This window comes from Microcebus murinus, chromosome 16, assembly GCF_040939455.1.
Source record: "Microcebus murinus isolate Inina chromosome 16, M.murinus_Inina_mat1.0, whole genome shotgun sequence".
Classification (NCBI taxonomy): Eukaryota; Metazoa; Chordata; class Mammalia; order Primates; family Cheirogaleidae; genus Microcebus; species Microcebus murinus.
The window spans coordinates 59,489,895-59,508,269 of NC_134119.1; the positions used below are offsets into that span (position 1 = coordinate 59,489,895).

General features: G+C 53.0%; 3 protein-coding genes across 4 annotated transcripts; 2 read left to right on the forward strand and 1 right to left on the reverse strand.

Annotated features, from left to right (window-relative positions):
* The first annotated feature begins 1,889 nt into the window (after nt 1–1,889).
* On the forward strand, nt 1,890–4,015 carry OVOL3 (ovo like zinc finger 3). The gene is made up of 4 exons (XM_012774965.3): nt 1,890–1,983; nt 2,056–2,120; nt 3,079–3,280; nt 3,768–4,015. Exons 1-4 carry the CDS (start codon nt 1,890–1,892, stop codon nt 3,974–3,976), a joined length of 570 nt encoding a protein of 189 aa, XP_012630419.1. The 3' UTR covers nt 3,977–4,015.
* An 11-nt stretch (nt 4,016–4,026) lies between these two features.
* POLR2I (RNA polymerase II subunit I) lies at nt 4,027–5,626 on the reverse strand. Of its 2 annotated transcripts, none has more exons than XM_012774963.3 (6): nt 5,082–5,626; nt 4,950–5,004; nt 4,670–4,743; nt 4,507–4,581; nt 4,340–4,391; nt 4,027–4,131 (listed from the first exon to the last, which is right to left on the reverse strand). In XM_012774963.3, the coding sequence occupies exons 1-6, from the start codon at nt 5,138–5,140 to the stop codon at nt 4,069–4,071; spliced, it is 378 nt and encodes a 125-aa protein (XP_012630417.1). In that variant the 5' UTR covers nt 5,141–5,626; the 3' UTR covers nt 4,027–4,068. The 2 variants fall into 2 exon arrangements, with proteins under 2 accessions (XP_012630417.1, XP_075849146.1); XM_075993031.1 differs by having other exon boundaries at nt 4,670–4,830.
* Nucleotides 5,627–5,750: 124 nt separating this feature from the next.
* On the forward strand, nt 5,751–14,732 carry TBCB (tubulin folding cofactor B). Its single transcript, XM_012774962.3, has 6 exons — nt 5,751–5,964; nt 6,333–6,476; nt 8,348–8,444; nt 9,433–9,624; nt 14,028–14,100; nt 14,453–14,732. The coding sequence occupies exons 1-6, from the start codon at nt 5,851–5,853 to the stop codon at nt 14,565–14,567; spliced, it is 735 nt and encodes a 244-aa protein (XP_012630416.2). The 5' UTR covers nt 5,751–5,850; the 3' UTR covers nt 14,568–14,732.
* Nucleotides 14,733–18,375: the final 3,643 nt, after the last annotated feature.

Sequence of the window (18,375 nt, forward strand, 5' to 3'; positions counted from 1 at the left end):
AGCATCTGCCCTCACGGCCATTCACCTTCTAGAGAGCAAAACAGACAAGCCTGCAGGGCACCCTGCTGTTCCGATGCTACCGCAGGCCAGATGGAATGGGAGCCTGCGTGATATAGCCCTTTCAGGCCACCTCCCAGGACACAGGCCAGTGTGGAACGGGACAGGGGTCTGGGGACAAATGAAGACAGCTGGCACCAGGTTTCTGGCTTCAGCAACACTGGAACTGGTTGCCGCAGGAGATGTGGTGGGCACGGACAACTGGGCCCCTGAGAAGAAACAGAGTGGCTCTCCCAAACCCCGTCTGTCAGCTCTTCCTTCTCTACCACTTGCCCTCTGCACCCCACACTTACCTTGGCAGAAGTCATCAGGACAGCTCCTAGGTACTCAGCCACCAGACCTGTGCCCGGCACCCTAGTCAAGGCTGCAGGACATCCGGCAACTGATGGAGACACCGCTTAAAAACCCCACTTTACAGACAGGCCAACTGAGACCCAGATGCTTGCCGCGCCACCACACCCCTCACGACATCCTAACCGCACCCCTTTTTATGTCTGCCACATGCCAGTCCCTGTGCTAAGCATTCTCTCCATGGATGTTCAACACCAAGTAATGATAGGGAGACTCCTTAGTCCCACTTCCCAGGTGAAGAAACTGAGGCTCAGTGAGAAATGCCTTGGCCCAGGTCCTCCAGAAACAGTGGCACAGCTGCCCCAAATGAATCAGCGCAGCCAACTCACCACCAAGCCTTTGTGCAGACTTCCCTCAGCCTGGGATGGACACCGTCCCCTCCATCTGAAACAGCTTCCCGGGTTCACGTCTGGAAGCCATGCTGCCCCACAGGCTGGATCAGGGGCCTCTCTGGGGCCCCCAGACCCCCCTGGGCTTTCCCCGTCACAGCCTGGGTCACTCTGCCTGTGCGTCCCTCTCACAGTCCTGATCATTCTGGGCTGTCCCTGGTGTCTCCTTCACCAACTATTGTGTTCGTTTGCACACAGGCCTGGCCTATGGCTGGAACTCAGAAAATCGCTGGGTAAATAAATAGGAGAAAGTAACCGCATGGGGAGTGTCCAAAATTCTTAATCCCTGGTTAAGAATCAGACAGTGACCACTCTAGAACAGAGCTTGGCCAGTGATGCACCAGGGGAGGGTCTTGGGAGCCCCTGGCTGTGTTGAGTGCCCCCCTACTTCTCCGCTTTAGTTTCTAGACTGGGAGAGGGGAGTGGTGTCTCAGGCAGTCACCAGGGGCTGGATCATTAACAAACCAATATCTTAGTGCCCACTACACCAGGGCTTCTGGCTGAACAGTAGCTCTGGGCATCTGAGGATCAGAGAGATGGAGGCTCCTGCCTGAGGACACACAGCCTGGATCCCCATTTTGCCCTTACCTGTCCTCCCTGCACCCTCTGGAGCAAGGCAAACAGCGGGGTCTCCTGCCCTGTTTCCTCAGACAGCTGCTGAGATTTGAATAACCAAGCAGGCTGTTGGATATCCTGTGGGGACTGATTTGCCTGGCAAACAGACCCTCAAGTCCTTTGCCCAGCTGGTACTACAGGAGACACTCAGCACCCCCTGGCCATGTTTCCTGTCCCCATCCCCCAGAACTGCCTAGGCCCATCTCCCCTGCCTTGACCCTCCTTGGGGGTCCTAGTGCTTGTCTGCCCTGGAGGCTGGAGAGTTCCCTCTCCAGCCTCCAGGGCAGAAGTAGGGGGATGAACAGCAGCTCCCAGGGCAGAGGTAACCGGAGCCAGCTCACTAAGTCAGCTGCACCAGTCAGGAAATTTGCATGATCTCCTGGCTTCCCCTCCTCTCCTGGGATAGTCATTGGGGCTGAGTCCCGACAGCTGCTGGAGGCAGCCTGTGCACAGAGCCATCTCACCATTCCCGAGGGGATGCCCCGTGCCTTCCTGGTCAGGAGTCGGCGTCCACAGCCGCCCAACTGGGGCCACTTGCCTGACCAGCTCCGAGGAGATGCCTATATCCCAGGTGGGCCCTTCACTGGGCCTGGAGGTAAGGGGCAAGGGAGACACAAGGCATCACTATCGCTTCTCTCCTCAGACTGCAGCAGCCTAGGGGGGCCACCAGCACACCAGCCTTCCAGCCTCAGGGACTCTTGGGCAGCGGTGAGTCTGCAGCTGGCCCACAAGCCCTGGCTCAGTTGCACCTGACTGTCCCTTACTACTCAGGCCCATCCACCTGCGGTTCTCCCTGCTGGGAACGCCCCTCCTTTCCTAGCAGGGAGCTCCATTAGGTCTCATCTCTCCGTCCAGTGGGACAGAAGAGGACTCAGTCCGAGTGGATGATGACCACTTTATGCCAGAACATGGGACAGGGTGACAGGAGTGCAATGGGCATGAAGGATATCGGAGCCCCTAAGAAGGGATATTTCAGCTGTGCATGCATTGGAAGGAAAGCACCGGCCAGAATGTAAATGTACTTGAAATAATTACAGTATTGAGAGCCAGGCACTGTTGTAGGCACCGAGTATTTAGCAGGAGTTAAGACAAAAACTCACTCCTTTACAGAGCTTATATTCTGGTGGGAGCTGGGGGTAGACCATAAAATTAGAAAAGGAGGCAGGGCATGGTGGCTCAGGCCTATAATCCTAGCACTCTGGGAGGCTGAGACAGGAGGATCACTTGAGGTCAGGAGTTTAAGACCAGCCTGAACAAGAGCAAGAACCTGCCTATACTAAAAACAGAAAAAATTAACTAGATACGGTGGTACACACCTGTAGTCCCAGCTACTCGGGAGGCTGAGGCAGGAGGATCACTTGAGCCCAGGAGTTTTGAGGTTGCTATGTCCTATCATGACGCCACTGTACTCTAGCCAGGGCAATGGAGGAAGACTGTTCCAAAAAAAAAAAAAAAAAGTTATGTTACATTGGAAGGCGGAAAAATATGAATGCAATAAAGAAATAAGATAACGGCGGTGGGGGACGGTCAGGGAAGGCCTTGGGAAGAGTGACATGCACACAGTAATTAGTCTCCAGCCTTCCTAGTTCTCCCTGGCCCTGGGCAATAGTAACAAGGGGTGGGAAGGGTCCAGCCAGAGGGACTAACTCCTGCATCCCTCTGGCAGCCCACACAGGGCACCCTGGCCTCTGCTCCAAGAGGCCCAGGGACACTTGGCTGCCCGCTTTGTCCCAAGGCCTTCCCATTGCAGCGCATGCTGACGAGGCACCTCAAGTGCCACAGCCCAGCGCGCCGCCACGTGTGCCGCTGCTGCGGCAAGGGCTTTCACGATGCCTTCGATCTCAAGCGCCACATGAGGACTCACACCGGTGAGCAGTGACAGGGACAGGGAGGGCTGCTGGGCCCCAGGCAGGGAAGGAACCCTGGAGAGGTACCAGGGATGTGGAGTTTCCAGTGTCTGGTAGTGCGGTAGGGACACAGCCAACCGGAGGCTTGAGACATGGGGTACCTCAGACCCCAGCAGGTGGGTGTAAGGTGGAACCAAGGTAGGGGCCTGCCAAGGGGTATAAATATGGGTGCTGGTTACAGGACACAGGCCCCCACATTGAAGGGCACAAAGGAATGCCTCCCTCCTCCCCCAGGGGAAGGGACACTCTGGTGAGGGAGGGTGGAAACACAGGCATCTGCCCCATGTCTGCACTGGATGCGGGTAGGAGATGGTAGGTCATAGGCGAAAGAGTCTGAAAAGCTTGGAATAGGGGCGGGAAATGCTCCACGCTGGAAAGCAAAGCAGGAACGCTTTAGTCCAGAGGTCATTGCCCTGTCTGTCCCTCCCCCTCCACACCGTGTGCACAGGGATCCGGCCATTCCGGTGCGGTGCTTGTGGGAAGGCATTTACACAGCGCTGCTCCCTCGAAGCCCATCTCGCTAAGGTGCACGGGCAGCCGGCCAGCTACGCCTACCGTGAGCGCCGTGAGAAGCTGCACGTGTGCGAGGACTGCGGCTTCACCAGCTCCAGGCCTGACGCCTACGCACAGCACCGTGCCTTGCACCGCACCGCCTGAGCCGGTGCGCCAGCGTCCTCCCCACGAGGCAAATAAACACAAGCAACTCGTGAACAGAACCTGGCATTTATTTAACTCGAGGGAGAGGGGTGTCACTCAGTCCAGCGGTGGCCGCAGTGTGGAGCTGTGCAGACGTAGTACAAGCGCATGGCATCCTGGCAGAAAGGACACACGGTTGGGAAGGGTCTGTACCCAGAGGAGGGTGCCTACAGCATAGCACCCTCCACCCAGCAGTGCCTCGCCCCAAACGAACAGACAAGAGAACTCTCCCAGTCGGCAAGGGTCCGGCTCAGGATTTCAAGAAGGGCAGGGTCACCCCAATATTGGTATCCCTGCCCCTCAGAAAGCAGTCCTGCCACTCACCTCGGCCCGGGCACTGTGTGACTGGAAGAACACCGCCTCCTTGTGGCCGCACCTGAGGGGATGGTTCCATCACGCACAGCCTGACACCCTTCCCTTCTCCCTTCTTCGCCCCCCCCCCCCCCGAGGACGAGCCACTTTTCCCTCCCCAATACCAACTGCGCGCTCACTTCTGGCACGGGTGGTCCTCGGTCCGCGGCAACGTGGGGTCCTGGGACACGTCCGCGATGATCTGGGTCAGTTCGCTGCAGGGATAGTGGGGTGACTAACTGTGCTCAGACCGGGCCTCCAAAGCCAACACCCGCTCCCGCAAGCCCTGTTCCCGCCACTCACTCCACTTCGTGCGTGATCTTGTTAACGTAGATGCAGCTGTTGTCGGCTTCCTGTTGGTAATCGCAATTCCGGCACTGCGAGGGGGCGAGTGCGGGGCAGGGGGTCACAGGGAGACGAGACCGGAAGGGATGACTCCGGGATGGAGTCTCCAAGTTAGGCCCCTCCGGGATGAACAAGACTGAGAGTGGGGTGCACTCAGCGGGTAGTTGGGGGGGCGAACGGGGAGCACGGGCTACACGGGGCAGGGCGGGGCCGCGCTGGGACCCGCGCTCGCGCTCACCGCGTAGAGCAGAATGCGGTTCTCCTTGTCTTCCTTGGGGTACAGCATGTTGTTACTGTGGGAAGGGGAGGCCAGAGGTCAGTCCCGGAGCCACTCCTTGCTCCCCTGGCACACGGGCTCCCCGGGCCTCACCATTCCTGGCAGAATCGAATGCCCACGAAGCCCGGCTCGTAGGTCCCGTCAGGCTCCATAGCGACACACAACCCGTCGAACCTTCCGCGCTCGCTCCGCCGCGCTACGGGTCGCGGGAAGGGCCAGGCACCGTTGCTTCGCCTAAAAAGGGGCGGAGCTGCGCACACGTGCTAGATCCCCGCGGCCTTGCGCCAGGCTTTCTGCGCACTGGGGTTTGGCTGATTGCTTGCTTCAATCTTTCGATGTCTTAGACTTCCTAGGCCTAGATTGCTTCCAGTTTCTGGCCCTCTCCTCCCCAGTTTACACAACAGTATGGATCCGGTCCAAGAGCCGGGGAAACAATGCCCAGCGCAATCTGCAAAGCTCTGCGCATAAGTGGAAGAAGCCATTGTTCTTTGCCTGGCTGAGGGGCAGTGCACATGCGCGAGTCTACCCTTCGCGGACGGGGATAACTCTCGCCCGTCCTGCCTCTCGGCTCCGGCCCCCGCCCGCCGGCCCCGGCCGCTTCCCGGCCACTATTGGAAGGACTGAGAACCATGGAGGGCTCTCGGGATTGGCTGGGCCCTCCCAGGACTACGGGAGCGCTCTCTTCCTGGCGGCGGCCGAGCGACGGCGGCGATTGGCGGGCGCCCGTTGCAGGAGGGCGTGGATTGGTCGGGTCCGGGGCAGGGGCGGGGCCGATATCCCAGAAGCGGCGGCGGCGGCGGCGGCTGCGGAGCCGGTGTGAGGCGGCGGGACCGGGCTGCGGGCCCCGGCAGGGTGCGGCGGTATGGAGGTGACGGGGGTGACGGCGCCCACCGTGACCGTTTTCATCAGCAGCTCCCTCAACACCTTCCGCTCCGAGAAGCGGTACAGTCGCAGCCTCACCATCGCGGAGTTCAAGGTGTGGCCGTGGGGGCGGGGCCGGAGGGGCGGGGCGAAGGAGACGCGGGGGAGCTTCCCGAACGCGGGAGGGGCGGGACGACCCGCGGGCGCGGGGGCCGGGGCCGGGGCCGGGGCCGCGGCGGGGCGGGGCGGGGCCGGGCCGGGGAGAACCTGGGAATCCAGGGAGTGGGGGTGGGGCCAGGGAAAAATTAAATGGTCCAGAGGGCGAGGGCAGGAGCAGAGGGGCGGGGGCCCGGCCTGTCCCGAGCGGTGGGTCTTTTGGAGGAGCAGGGACGGGGCGATGGTTATGGGTTCAAGGGGCGGGGCCTCAGGGCAGAGGGCGGGGCCCCCGGCAGCCTTCCTCCTAACCCTGCCCCCTCCTCGCAGTGTAAACTGGAGCTGGTGGTGGGCAGCCCTGCTTCCTGCATGGAACTGGAGCTGTATGGCGCTGACGACAAGTTCTACAGCAAGCTGGATCAGGAGGATGCGCTGCTGGGCTCCTACCCTGTAGATGATGGCTGCCGCATCCATGTGAGGCCTGCGACTGCCCCCCCCATTCATTTATTTATTTATTTATTTATTTTAAGTAGAGATGGGGTCTTGCTCTTGCTCAGGCTGGTCTCGAACTCCTGACCTCAAGCAATCCTCCCGTCTCGGCGCCTCCCAGAGTGCTAGGATTACAGGTTTGAGCCACCACGCCTGGTCCCTACTTACTCAACAAATACTTGCAGTCCCTTTCCCTGTGTGATACCCAAGATAGGCCCTACCTTCTCGGAGCCCCCAGCCCAGCGTGGTGAGAGGCAGACTTATCACTAGATAGCGACAGCCCAGCGTGGTCTGGGCTGGGACGCGGAAAAGCTCGGCACTGAGAGCACACTGAAGAGGTGTCTGACTCCTGGAAGAATCAGAGAAGCCTTCCTGGAGGAAGGGGTGTCGGAGCTGAGATCTGAAGGGTGAGGAAAGAGTGACATAGAATAGGTGGGAAGGGCATGCCAGGTAGAGGGAACAGTGGTATGCCGACCTAGAGTGTGAGGTGGATCACGGTACGTGATGAGGATGGACAGGCTGAGAGAAGCCAGAGCACAGGGGACCACTGTGTGCATCACTCATGTCCTTGTTTCTGTCTTGATACTCCCACTACCTCATTCCTTCTGTACCAACCACATCGTACCCTAGACATCCCAGGTGAGCTCCTCCTCAGGGCCTTTGCATATACTCTATGGTTCTTTTCGCATATGGCTGCATGGCTCACCCCTTCTCTCCAGGCTTTAAAGTGTCACCTTCCTAGTGACGCCTTCACTGGCCTCAGTATAAAATATTAGCCTCAGCCTCATGCCCTTTCCCTTTTATGCTCTATTTTAGATTTTTGTCTTCAGCTCTTACCACCCTCTGGTCTTCTTTTTATTGTCCATCACCCCCAATTAGGGTGCCACCAGGGCAGAAATTTTTCTCAGTCTAGTTCTCTACTGTGTCCCCAGCACCTGGAACAGCGTTTGGAACAGAGAGGATACTCAGGGAATCAGTGCTGAATGATGAGTTGAATCTGTAAAACAAGACTGGGAAGGTGGTATAATTTTCCCCATTTTGTAGAAGAGAAAACTTAGCTTCAGGATGGAATTTACTTTCTCAAGGATGAACTGTCACTAAAGTTTTGATCTCAGTCTGCAGGACTACAGAAGTCAGTGTCCCCAGAGAACTGGTTCTTTTTTCCTCTCTTTCATTTACTAAGTGTTCACTGAACATCTGTGTTGTGATACAGTTGTGAGGCACATGTGAGAAGGTCCCTGTTTAGTTCTGTCCAGTGCATGAGGTAGCTGTTGGCTAAATGATCAAAGGCCCAAATGTGAAGGGTCAGTGGAGGTGAGAGCCACGCAGGAGGAGATCATAGAGCTCGGAGCCCCTATACTGGCGTTTCGGTGTGTGACCCATCAGTAAGGTCTGGGAGGACTTCCTGGAGGAGGTGCCAGGGATAGTACAGGAAGAGGTGCTCTGGGGTCTGAAGGTTGAGGCCAGCTTAGTAGGGTCCCAGAGGCCCAGAGAGAATAGATCCGCTGCCCAGAGGCTGTGAGCAAGGCCTGAGCACTGTCAATTGGGGTCATTAACTTTAGGGGATTCAGTGGTGTTGATGCCAGCATGTGGGGGACTTTTGGGGCAGAGTCAGCCTCCACGAGCTTGGGAGGGGGTGAGGAAGAGGAGATGGGGAGCTGGCCAGTGTAGATACCTACTCCCGTCCCTTCTGCTGGGCTCAGGAGAGGAGAAAAGGCTACATAAGGTGAGGGTAGAGGAATGTGTCTTCTCCAAATGGGAGAGACTTAAGTCTACAGAACGCTCTGATGTGCGGCCGCACCCCAATATCCCAGGCTACTCCCCGATCCCCACTGACCTCCGTCCCCTCGCCACAGGTCATTGACCACAGTGGTGCCCGCCTTGGGGAATATGAGGATGTGGCCAAGGTAGAGAAATACGAGATCTCACAAGAAGCCTACGACCAGAGGCAAGGTATGGACATGTGGAGACGGATGGGACAGGTGGGGGCCACTGGGAATGGGGGGGAGCAGGCAGGACAGACAGGGCCATTGCAGGGAGGTTGGTGTGGGCAGTGGGGCAGAGGGCTGGGAAGGATAGAGCGGGCTAGGGTGAGGCCAGGTGTGGGGACAGGTGGAAAATGCAATGGGAAGGGGGCTGGGAGTTGTGGGGGGCTATGGGTAGTCAGATGGGGGCCTGGGACAGCAGAGGGGGGCTTGTGGGAGAAGTGGGAGAGCTGGGTGTTGGGGGAACAGTCAGGGTCAAATGCAGGGTGTGGTGGGGAAAAGTGGAGTATGGAGCAGACAGGGCAGTGTGGCAGTTAGTGCAGGCACCTGGGGACAGATCAGAATGGAGGGTGGGCTGGGCACAGTGGCTCACACCACCTGTAATCCTAGCACTCTGAGAGGCTGAGGCGGGAGGATCACTTGAGGTTAGGAATTGGAGACCAGCCTGAGCAAGAGTGAGACCCTGTCTCTACAAAAAATAGAAACCTTACTTGAGTGTGGTGGCGTGCACCTGTAGTCCCAGCTACCCAGGGGGCTGAGGCAGGAGGATCGCTTGAGCCTGCAGCGAGCTATAATGACACCACTGCACTCTAGCAAGGGCGACAGAACGATACTCTGTCTCTCTCCCTCCAAAGAAAACACCAGAATGGAGGGTGGGAGATGAGAGGGGTTTCAGGGACCAGATGAAGACGAAAGTGAGCCTGAAGGGACACATGAGAAGATGGGGGTCACGTGAAAGTTGGAGGCAGGTGACTAGTTTCTGGATCGTGGGAAGGTCCCAGGATCCTGGGGAAAGGCAGAGACTGTGGTGGGAGACTTGGGGCCTGAGTGACAGCCCTTTGACACCTAGAGCAGGAGTTTCTCTGTGAACGTGGCCCTTGTGGGTGGGAGGTTACCCATCAGGCCAGAGGCGCAGCCCCCGAGATCACAACTGACCCGGTCCCCCCTGCCAACAGACACAGTCCGCTCCTTCCTGAAGCGCAGCAAGCTGGGCCGCTACAACGAAGAGGAGCGGGCGCAGCAGGAGGCCGAGGCCGCCCAGCGCCTGGCAGAGGAGAAGGCCCAAGCCAGCGCCATCCCCGTGGGCAGCCGCTGCGAGGTGCGGGCGCCTGGGCAGTCCCCTCGCCGCGGCACTGTCATGTATGTAGGTATGTGGCCCGCAGAGTCCCGGATCCCTGGGTCCCAGTGCCCAGAGGGACACCACTCATTTGTGGTGACTCAGCAGAGTCGCTGAGACCTTCTGCTGGGCCCCGAGCTGGGCGGTGCCGGGGGCCGGTCCACAAGGAGGTCTGGTCTGGTCGGGGAGGCAGATTGATCCACTGACAGTGACAGCCCAGGGTGGGGGAGGCAGATTGATCCGCTGACAGTGACAGCCCAGGGTGGGGGAGGCAGATTGATCCGCTGACAGTGACAGCCCAGGGTGTCTGTGGTGGGGAGGTGGGACACACAGGCAAAGTGACCTGGCAGGGTGAGGGAGGGAGCAGAGGCCGAGGGGCCGGGACTGTGGTGGCGGAAGCACAGGGCACAGCACTCAGAGCTGTGATTCTCAGGGTGACAGAGCGGGGTGAGGGGAGGGAGGGCTGTGTGACCCCTGGCACACTTACCCTGTCCTGGGTGTGGGGCCATCTGAAGGAAGGGGAGCCGTCAGCCAGGTAGGAGCGGGGAAGAGTGTCCCACCCAGAGGGCGTGGCGAGTGCCCAGGCCAGGAGCAGGAGCGAGGTGGCATGTTTGAGGGGGACCAAGGAGGTGAGCCTGGCTGGTGGCAGGAGGGCAGGGGCCTGGGCAGAGCAGGACCACAGTGGACGGCAGTGTGGATATTTTTAAAAAAGATCAGCTTTACTGAGATATAATTCACGTGCCATACAAGCCAGCCATTAAAGTGCACAAGTCATTAGTTTTTAGTGTCTTCACAGACTCATGCTACCTTCACCGCAATTTTAGAACATTCTCATCACCCTAAAAAGAAACCCCATAGTCATTAGCAGCCTCTCTCCATTTCTGAAACCCCAACTTCCCTAGTCCTAGGGAACCACTACTTTACATTCTGTCTCTATAAGTTTGCCTATTCTGAATGCTTCATATAAATGAAGTTATCCAATATGTGGCTTTTTTTTTTTTTGAGACAGAGTCTCGCTTTGTTGCACAGGCTAGAGTGAGTGCCGTGGCGTCAGCCTAGCTCACAGCAACCTTAAATAACGCCCCCACCCGCAACGTGCGAGCGTCCCAGTGTCATGGCCCCACCAACACTTCTTATCTGTTTGATGACAGTCGTTCTAATGGGTGTGAAGTAGAACATCATGATGGTTTTGATTTGCATTTCCTTGATGACTAACGATGTTGAGCATCTTCTTGTGTGCTTATTGGTCATTTTCATATCTTTGGAGAAATGTCTCTTCAGATCCTTTGCCCATGTTTTAAAAAAATTTTTTATAGACACAACATTTGTAGGTATTTAAAAGGTACATGTGGGCCGGACGCAGTAGCTCATGCCTGTAATCCTAGCACTCTGGGAGGCCGAGGCGGGCGGATTGCTCGAGGTTGGGAGTTCGAAACCATCCTGAGCAAGACCCCGTCTCTACTAAAAATAGAAAGAAATTAATTGACCAACTAAAAATATATATACAAAAAATTAGCCGGGCATGGTGGTGCATGCCTGTAGTCCCAGCTACTTGGGAGGCTGAGGCAGGAGGATCGCTTGAGCCCAGGAGTTTGAGGTTGCTGTGAGCTAGGCTGATGCCACAGCACTCACTCTAGCCAGGGCAACAAAAGTGAGACTCTGTCTCAAAAAAAAAAAATAAAAGGTACATGTGAAATTTTGTTATATGCATAGAATGTAATGATCAAGTCAGGGTACACAGGGTGTCTGCCACTCAAGTGTGTGTCATTTCCATGTGTTGGGTATATTTCAAGGCCCCTCTTTCAGCTATTTTAAAGTATGTAATACATTGTTTTTAACTATAGTCATCTTGCTCTGCTGTGTTAAACATGAGAACTTATTCTATCTAACTGCATGCCTGTGTCCATTAACACATTGACTGCCAGACAGAAAAATCAGAAACCTTTCCTTGGGGCCACAACATTTTATTATGAAAATAGAATAAAAATGTTGACTGTAATTTAATGGTAAACATAAATAGAAAAATGAAATTTGACTTCTATTCATTTAATCGACATTGTTAGAATTGTGAATATTAATTGAAACAATAAGAACATCAACAAGATTTTATATATGCTTCATGTGGCCTAGAGTCAAAGCTAGAGTGAGTTAAATACAACTCTCATGGCAGTCACTGTGTTAACCAACCTCTCTTCATCCTTCATCCCCCCACCCACACAGCCTTCCCAGTCTCAGGTGTCCGTCATTCCCTCCCTACTTCCATAAGATCAACTTTTATATCTCCCACGTATGAGTGAGAACATTTGATATTTCTCTTTCATGCTTGGCTTATTTCACTTAACATAATCTCCAGTTGCTGCAAATGACAGGATTTCATTCTTTTTTTATGGCCGAATAGTATTCTATTGTGTATCTATACCAAATTTTTTCATGCGTTCATCTGTTTGTGGACGCAGGTTGACTTCCTATCTTTGCTATTGAGAGTAGTGCTATAATAAACATGGGAATGCAGGAATCCCTTTGATATACTGATTTCCTTTATTTTGGATAGATACCCAGTAATAGGGTTGCTGGATTGTATGGTAATTCTATTTTTAGTTTTTTGAGAAATCTCCATACTGTGTTCCACAGTGGCTATGTTAACTTACATTCCCTCACACAGTGTATGAGAGTTCCCTTTCCTCTACATCCTTGCCAGCATCTATTATTTTTTTGTCTTTTTAAAATATATATATATTAATTTATTTATTTATTTTAGAGAAAGAATCTCACTCTGTTGCCCAGGTTGGAGTGCAGTTGTATGGTCATAGCTCACTGCAGCCTTGAACTCCTGAGCTCAAGTGATTCTCCTGGCTCAGTCTCCCAAGTAGCTAGGACTAGAGGTGTACACCACCATGTCTGGCTAATTTTTAAATTTCTTGTAGAAAAATAAATAAATAAATAAATAAATAAATTTCTTGTAGAGACAAGATCTCGCTGTGTTACCCAGGTTGGCCTCAAACTCCTGGCCTTAAGCAATCCTCCTTCCTCAGCTTCTCAAAGTGTTGGGATTACAGGTGTGAGCTACTGTGCCTGGCCTTTTTTTTTTTTTTGAGACAGAGTTTTGCTTTCTTGGCCAGGCTAAAGTGAGTGCCGTGGCGTCAGCCTAGCTCACAGCAACCTCAAACTCCTGGGCTCAAGCAATCCTCCTGCCTCAGCCTCCCGAGTAGCTGGGACTACAGGCATGCACCACCATGCCTGACCAATTTTTTCTATATATATTAGTTGGCCAATTAATTTCTTTCTGTTTATAGTAGACGGGTCTTGCTCTTGCTCAGACTGGTTTCGAACTCCTGACCTTGAACAATCTGCCCGCCTCGGCCTCCCAGAGTGTCAGGATTACAGGCGTGAGCCACCGCGCCTGGCCTGGCCTTTTTAATAATAGCCATTCTAACTGGGGGGAGATAATATCTCATTGTGGTTTTGATTTAGGTCTCCCCGATGATCAGTGATGTTGAACATTTTTTAATATACACATTGGTTATTTGTATTTCTTTTTTTTTCTTTTCTTTTTTTTTTTTTTTGAGGCAGAGTCTTACTCTGTTGCCCTGGCTAGAGTGAGTGGCATGGCATCAGCCTAGCTCACAGCAACCTCAAACTCTTGGGCTCAAGTAATCCTGCCTCAGCCTCCCGAGTAGGTGGGACTACAGGCATGCACCACCATGCCCGGCTAATTTTTTCTATGTATTTTTAGTTGGCCAATTAATTTTTAGTAGAGATAGGGTCTCACTCTTGCTCAGGCTGGTTTCGAACTCCTGGCCTCAAGCGATCCTCCCGCCTTGGCCTCCCAGAGTGCTAAGATTACAGGCGTGAGCCACCGCACCCGGCCTATATTTCTTCTTTTGAGAAATGTCTGTTCATGTCCTTTGTCTACTTTCTAATGAGATTATTTATATTTTTGCTGTTGAGTTGCTTGAATTCTTTGTATATTCTTTTGCCCATTTTTGAATTTGGGATGTTTGTCTTTTGTTGTTGAGTTGTGAATGAGTTTGCTAGGACTGCCCTAACAAAGTATCACTCTCTGGGTGGCTTACACAACAGAAAATTATTTCTCACAGCTCTGGAGGCCGGGAGTCCAGGATCAAACTGTTGGCTGGTTTGGTTTACTCTGGGGCCTCTCTCTTTGCCAAGGCAGCAGTGCCATGCCCCTTAGATTTTTATGAAGGCGTCTCTGGCTGGGGCTGCGGAGTGGACAGGGGGCAGGGTGGGAGCAGGGAGACCAGTGACAGGGCTACCGTCCAGTCTGGGCAGGAGACGGAGGTGGTCCTGGGTGGTAGCAGTGGAGGTAGCAAGGAGCAGTTTCTACCAGGACAGACTTTCCACTTGATGGGAAGGTGCTAATCTGGGGTGAGCTGTGTCTTCCGGATGTTTCATCAGGATTTCTCCCCTGGGCAGGACTCACAGATTTCAAGCCTGGCTACTGGATTGGCGTCCGCTATGACGAGCCACTGGGGAAAAACGATGGCAGGTAACGAGTGTCCCCACTCAGGCGTTTATGTGCGTCTCTGTGCATGTGTGTGCTTATATATCTGCATGTCTGTGCATATGTGTGTCTGCATGTGTGTATGCATATTTGTGCATGTGTGTCTATGCATGTGTGCATATGTATCTGCATGTGTGTGCATGTGGGTCTGCATGTGTACATGTATGTGTACATATGCCGTGCATGTGTGTGTGTGCATATGTGTCTGTGCATGTGTGTGCGTGCGTATGTGCAGAAGTCCATGTGCGCTGCCGGGTGGGCCTGGCTATACCAGCATCCCGAGGGGGAGCCACATCTGGGGTCCTCTGACCGCCGTCTTCCCCGTCATGCCCTGCAGTGTAAATGGGAAACGCTACTTCGAATGCCAGGCCAAGTACGGCGCCTTTGTCAAGCCATCAGTTGTGACGGTTGGGGACTTCCCAGAGGAGGACTACGGATTGGATGAGATGTGACACCCAAGGAATCCACCTGCTCCAGCTCCTAACTCGGCCACTTATTGCCCTTCCTTATGTGTGCCCGTGGCCCTCTTCCCCTGACCTCACTTTAATTTTATTCACCTTTCCCCTGCCACTGATTTTTGTGATTGGTGCATTAAATTCACCAGAAACCTGGGAAGTGTTTGGAGGACTTGATGATTTTGGGAGGGGTTGGGGGTGGTTGGGTAAATGAGGATGAAATAGGGGCATGGACAAAGTAGAGCTTAGACCAGGTGAGGCTTTGTCCCCGAGCTGGTGGCTGGAAGCCTGCCAGATTGTTCTTTATCCTTTTTTTTTTTAAATGACAGGCTCTCACTCTGTGGCCCAGGCTGGTCTCAAACAATGTTCCAGCCTCAGCCTCCTGAGTGGTTGGGACTACAGGCAAGCCACCACACTCAGCTGTTCTTTGTCCTTTATTAGTTAACATAATGTTCCGCTGCTATAACAAAGAGGCCCCCAATAACAGTGGCATAAGGAAAATGAAAGTTTATTTCCCTCTCATGTCAAGTCTCGTGATCACTGGGGGCTCACATGGTGACCTTTCCATGTCAGGAGCTTTCCTCTGTCTCCTTAGATCTTGTGGCTCTCCCATCTCTCCCGATTCCCACCTCCTCTGCTGTAGCCACCAGGAACAAGGGAAGGGGAGGAGATACCTTTGCCTTTGAGACAGAGATGTGTGTCTCAGAACTTATTCCTGTATCACTGGCAAGAACTTTGTCACATGGGCACATGCAGCTGCACAGGAGTCTGGGGCAGCCACGTTCCCAGACAAATAGCAGAAGTTGCTGTTACTACAGAAGCAGGGAGAAGGGATATTGAGGGTCAACAAGTAGTCTTGCCACAGTCCCTATGGGTGGGGCCCCTTAACTGTTCACTTAATATTTTAAAGAAGGCCGGGCACGGTGGCTCACGCCTGTAATCCTAGCACTGTGGGAGGCTGAGGCGGGTGGATCGTTCGAGGGCAGAAGTTTGAAACCAGCCTGAGCAAGAGTGAGATCCCGTCTCTACTATAAATAGAAGCAAATTAATTAATTAATTAGCCAACTAAAAATATATAGAAAAAAAATTAGCCGGGCATGGTGGCACATGCCTGTAGTCCCAGCTACTCGGGAGGCTGAGGTAGAAGGATCGCTTGAGCCCAGGAGTGTGAGGTTGCTGTGAGCTAGGCTGCCGCCACAGCACTCTAGCTTGGGCAACAGAGTAAGACTCTGTCTCAAAAAATATATATATATTTTAAAGAAGTGGGAACACTTAACTCTGTTTTATGGATGAAGTGTTTCTTTAAAAAAAAAATACACACACACACACATATGTGTGTGTGTGTGTGTGTGTGTGTTTGAGACAGAGTCTCACTTTGTTGCCCTGGCTGGAGTGAGTGCCATGGCGTCATCCTAGCTCACAGCAACCTCAAACTCCTGGGCTCAAGCGATCCTCCTGCCTCAGCCTCCCAAGTAGCTGGGACTACAGGCATGTGCCACCATGCTAATTTTTTTCTCTATATATTTTTAGTTGGTCAATTAATTTCTTTCTATTTTTAGTAGAGACAGGGTCTCACTCAGGCTGGTTTCGAACTCCTGACCTTGAGCAATCCACCCTCCTCGGCCTCCCAGAGTGCTAGGATTACAGGCGTGAGCCACCACACCCAGCCTTATATGTTTGTTTTTTAAGAAGAAATCAAAAGACTCCAGAAGTAGCATGAAGCCATTCCTCCTGCCATTTTAGAGTCTAGCAAAGAGTATTGTGCCCTCATGTATGTGACATGTGCGGGTGCGGCCCGTGCGTTCTGGGGAGCCCGAATCGCAGCATGCATGTGCCTATGTGTGCAGTAACCACCCCTCATTAGCTCCTGGAATAATCATCCCTCATTCCTGGTGGATTACTATTTAGGGGACTCTGCCTAATTGTTGCAATTACTTAATTACAACTTCGAGAGAAGGGGAAGCCGCAGCAGGAACAACCACGGCAAACAGAATGAGGCTGAACTGGGGAGAGCTGAGGGGCGGGGAAGCTGCTTCCATCCACACGCAGCCTGATGTGACGTGCTCTGCTGCCCACGACAAGGTGCGGGGACACGCTCAGACATACAGAACGCCCCACACACCTGGACTCAAACGCGCAAACCTGGAACACACCCAGAATACACAGACTGGTGCTTGGACTCATGAGAGGCCATGCGCAGAAATAGTGCTGGAAGCTTCTCACAAGGGGGAGCCACACCCTCCCACACAGGAAACTTGACATTGACCCGCAAGCGATGGGTATATTACCTACCTACACGTGCACACACACACAATAAAGTCAGTCTATTAAAAAACAAAAACACCTAGCCCAGTGTGCTGGCTGATGCCTGTAAACCCAGCATTTTAGGAGGCTGAGGCGGGAGAATCACTGGAGGCCAGGAGTTTGAGGCCAGGAGTTCAAGGCCAGCCTGGGCAACATAGCGAGACCCTGTTCTACAAAAACAAAACATAACGAAAAAACAAAAATGGTTACTTTAGAAGAGGACCCAAGGCTTGGGCTTCTTCAATGTCAAGGAGTTGGCAGAATGAGGAGAGCTGGAGGTGGTGTCCCCAGCTTTCCAACCAGCACCTACCAATCTAAGTTCAGCCAGGGAGCTCAGCAGAATGAGCTCGGCTAGTGCATCCGAGCCGAGACTCACTCCAAGACCTGGCCTCAGAGAGTACCTCAATATGAGGCCAAAAGAAGGGGCAAGAAGATGATCACATGCCCACCCCCCCAACAGATACACTGACCATCAAAATCATACCTGTGGCCGGGTGCGGTGGCTCACACCTGTAATCCTAGCACTCTGGGAGGCTGAGGCGGGCGGATCACCTGAGGTCAGGAGTTCAAAACCAGCCTGAGCAAGAGCAAGGATCCCGTCTCTATTATAAATAGAAACAAATTAATTGGCCAACTAATAATATATAGAAAAACTTAGCCGGGCATGGTGGCGCATGCCTGTAGTCCCAGCTACTCGGGAGGCTGAGGCAGGAGGATTGCTTGAGCCCAGGAGTTTGAGGTTGCTGTGAGCGAGGCTGACGCCACGGCACTCACTCTAGCCTGGGCAACAAAGCGAGACTCTGTCTCAAAAAAAAAAAAAAAAAAAAAAACAATTAAAAAAAATAAATCATACCTGTGAGCACCAGGTGAGGGTCATGGTCACTGCCAAACTGCAAATTCTCAGGGTGCGCTTTCATGCCTTTATGAACTAAAAATAAAATTCTAAGCACCTCGCTAACTGAACAGGCCCCGCATTGGCTAAGGGGACCCCAGAAAAACCTTAAAACTGAGTTCTCAGCCATGACAGGTATAAAGCACTTACACATGCGCATGTTTTCTTTTCCTAAATATCCATGACTTCCATAGCTTGCTAAATATGTGTATTTAGCCACACACACACACCCAGTATAAAATCCTTTTCCTTTTGTCTCTCCCAGGAAAACCACGTGTTCCAGGCTTGCGTTTGCAGCCATGTTTCCCAGCCTGTGGGAATGGCCTCGCGGGCTGAAAACCCTTCCCAAAAAATAAAACTCTCTTTTTTCCAAAGTATTAACCTTCTTTTTTGTTTTTTTTTAGTTAACACCTTCCAGTTGTCAACATGGTAGAAACCATCCATAAGAATATGGAAGAATGTTTAAATTTTTGTTGACAATAGAAGAAATCATGCAAATTTCTAAATAGGAAACCTATACCTGCTGTATGAAAGCCTGGACTATAATTAGGGATTAGAAACTCACTTTACAGAATGAATGACTTGGTGCCTAAACTTTACTGATATCAG

Coding starts and splice junctions, on each gene's coding strand:
- OVOL3 (XM_012774965.3), top strand. CDS start 1,890: ATGCCCCGTGCCTTCCTGGTCAGGAGTCGGCGTCCACAGCCGCCCAAC. Junction 1,984..2,055: donor AGGAGATGCCTATATCCCAG/GTGGGCCCTTCA, acceptor TTCTCTCCTCAG/ACTGCAGCAGCCTAGGGGGG. Junction 2,121..3,078: donor TCAGGGACTCTTGGGCAGCG/GTGAGTCTGCAG, acceptor TCCCTCTGGCAG/CCCACACAGGGCACCCTGGC.
- POLR2I (XM_075993031.1), bottom strand. CDS start 5,140: ATGGAGCCTGACGGGACCTACGAGCCGGGCTTCGTGGGCATTCGATTC. Junction 5,005..5,081: donor ATTCGATTCTGCCAGGAATG/GTGAGGCCCGGG, acceptor CCCTTCCCACAG/TAACAACATGCTGTACCCCA. Junction 4,132..4,339: donor CACACAGTGCCCGGGCCGAG/GTGAGTGGCAGG, acceptor CCTTTCTGCCAG/GATGCCATGCGCTTGTACTA.
- TBCB (XM_012774962.3), top strand. CDS start 5,851: ATGGAGGTGACGGGGGTGACGGCGCCCACCGTGACCGTTTTCATCAGC. Junction 6,477..8,347: donor ATGATGGCTGCCGCATCCAT/GTGAGGCCTGCG, acceptor CCCTCGCCACAG/GTCATTGACCACAGTGGTGC. Junction 8,445..9,432: donor AGCCTACGACCAGAGGCAAG/GTATGGACATGT, acceptor CCCTGCCAACAG/ACACAGTCCGCTCCTTCCTG.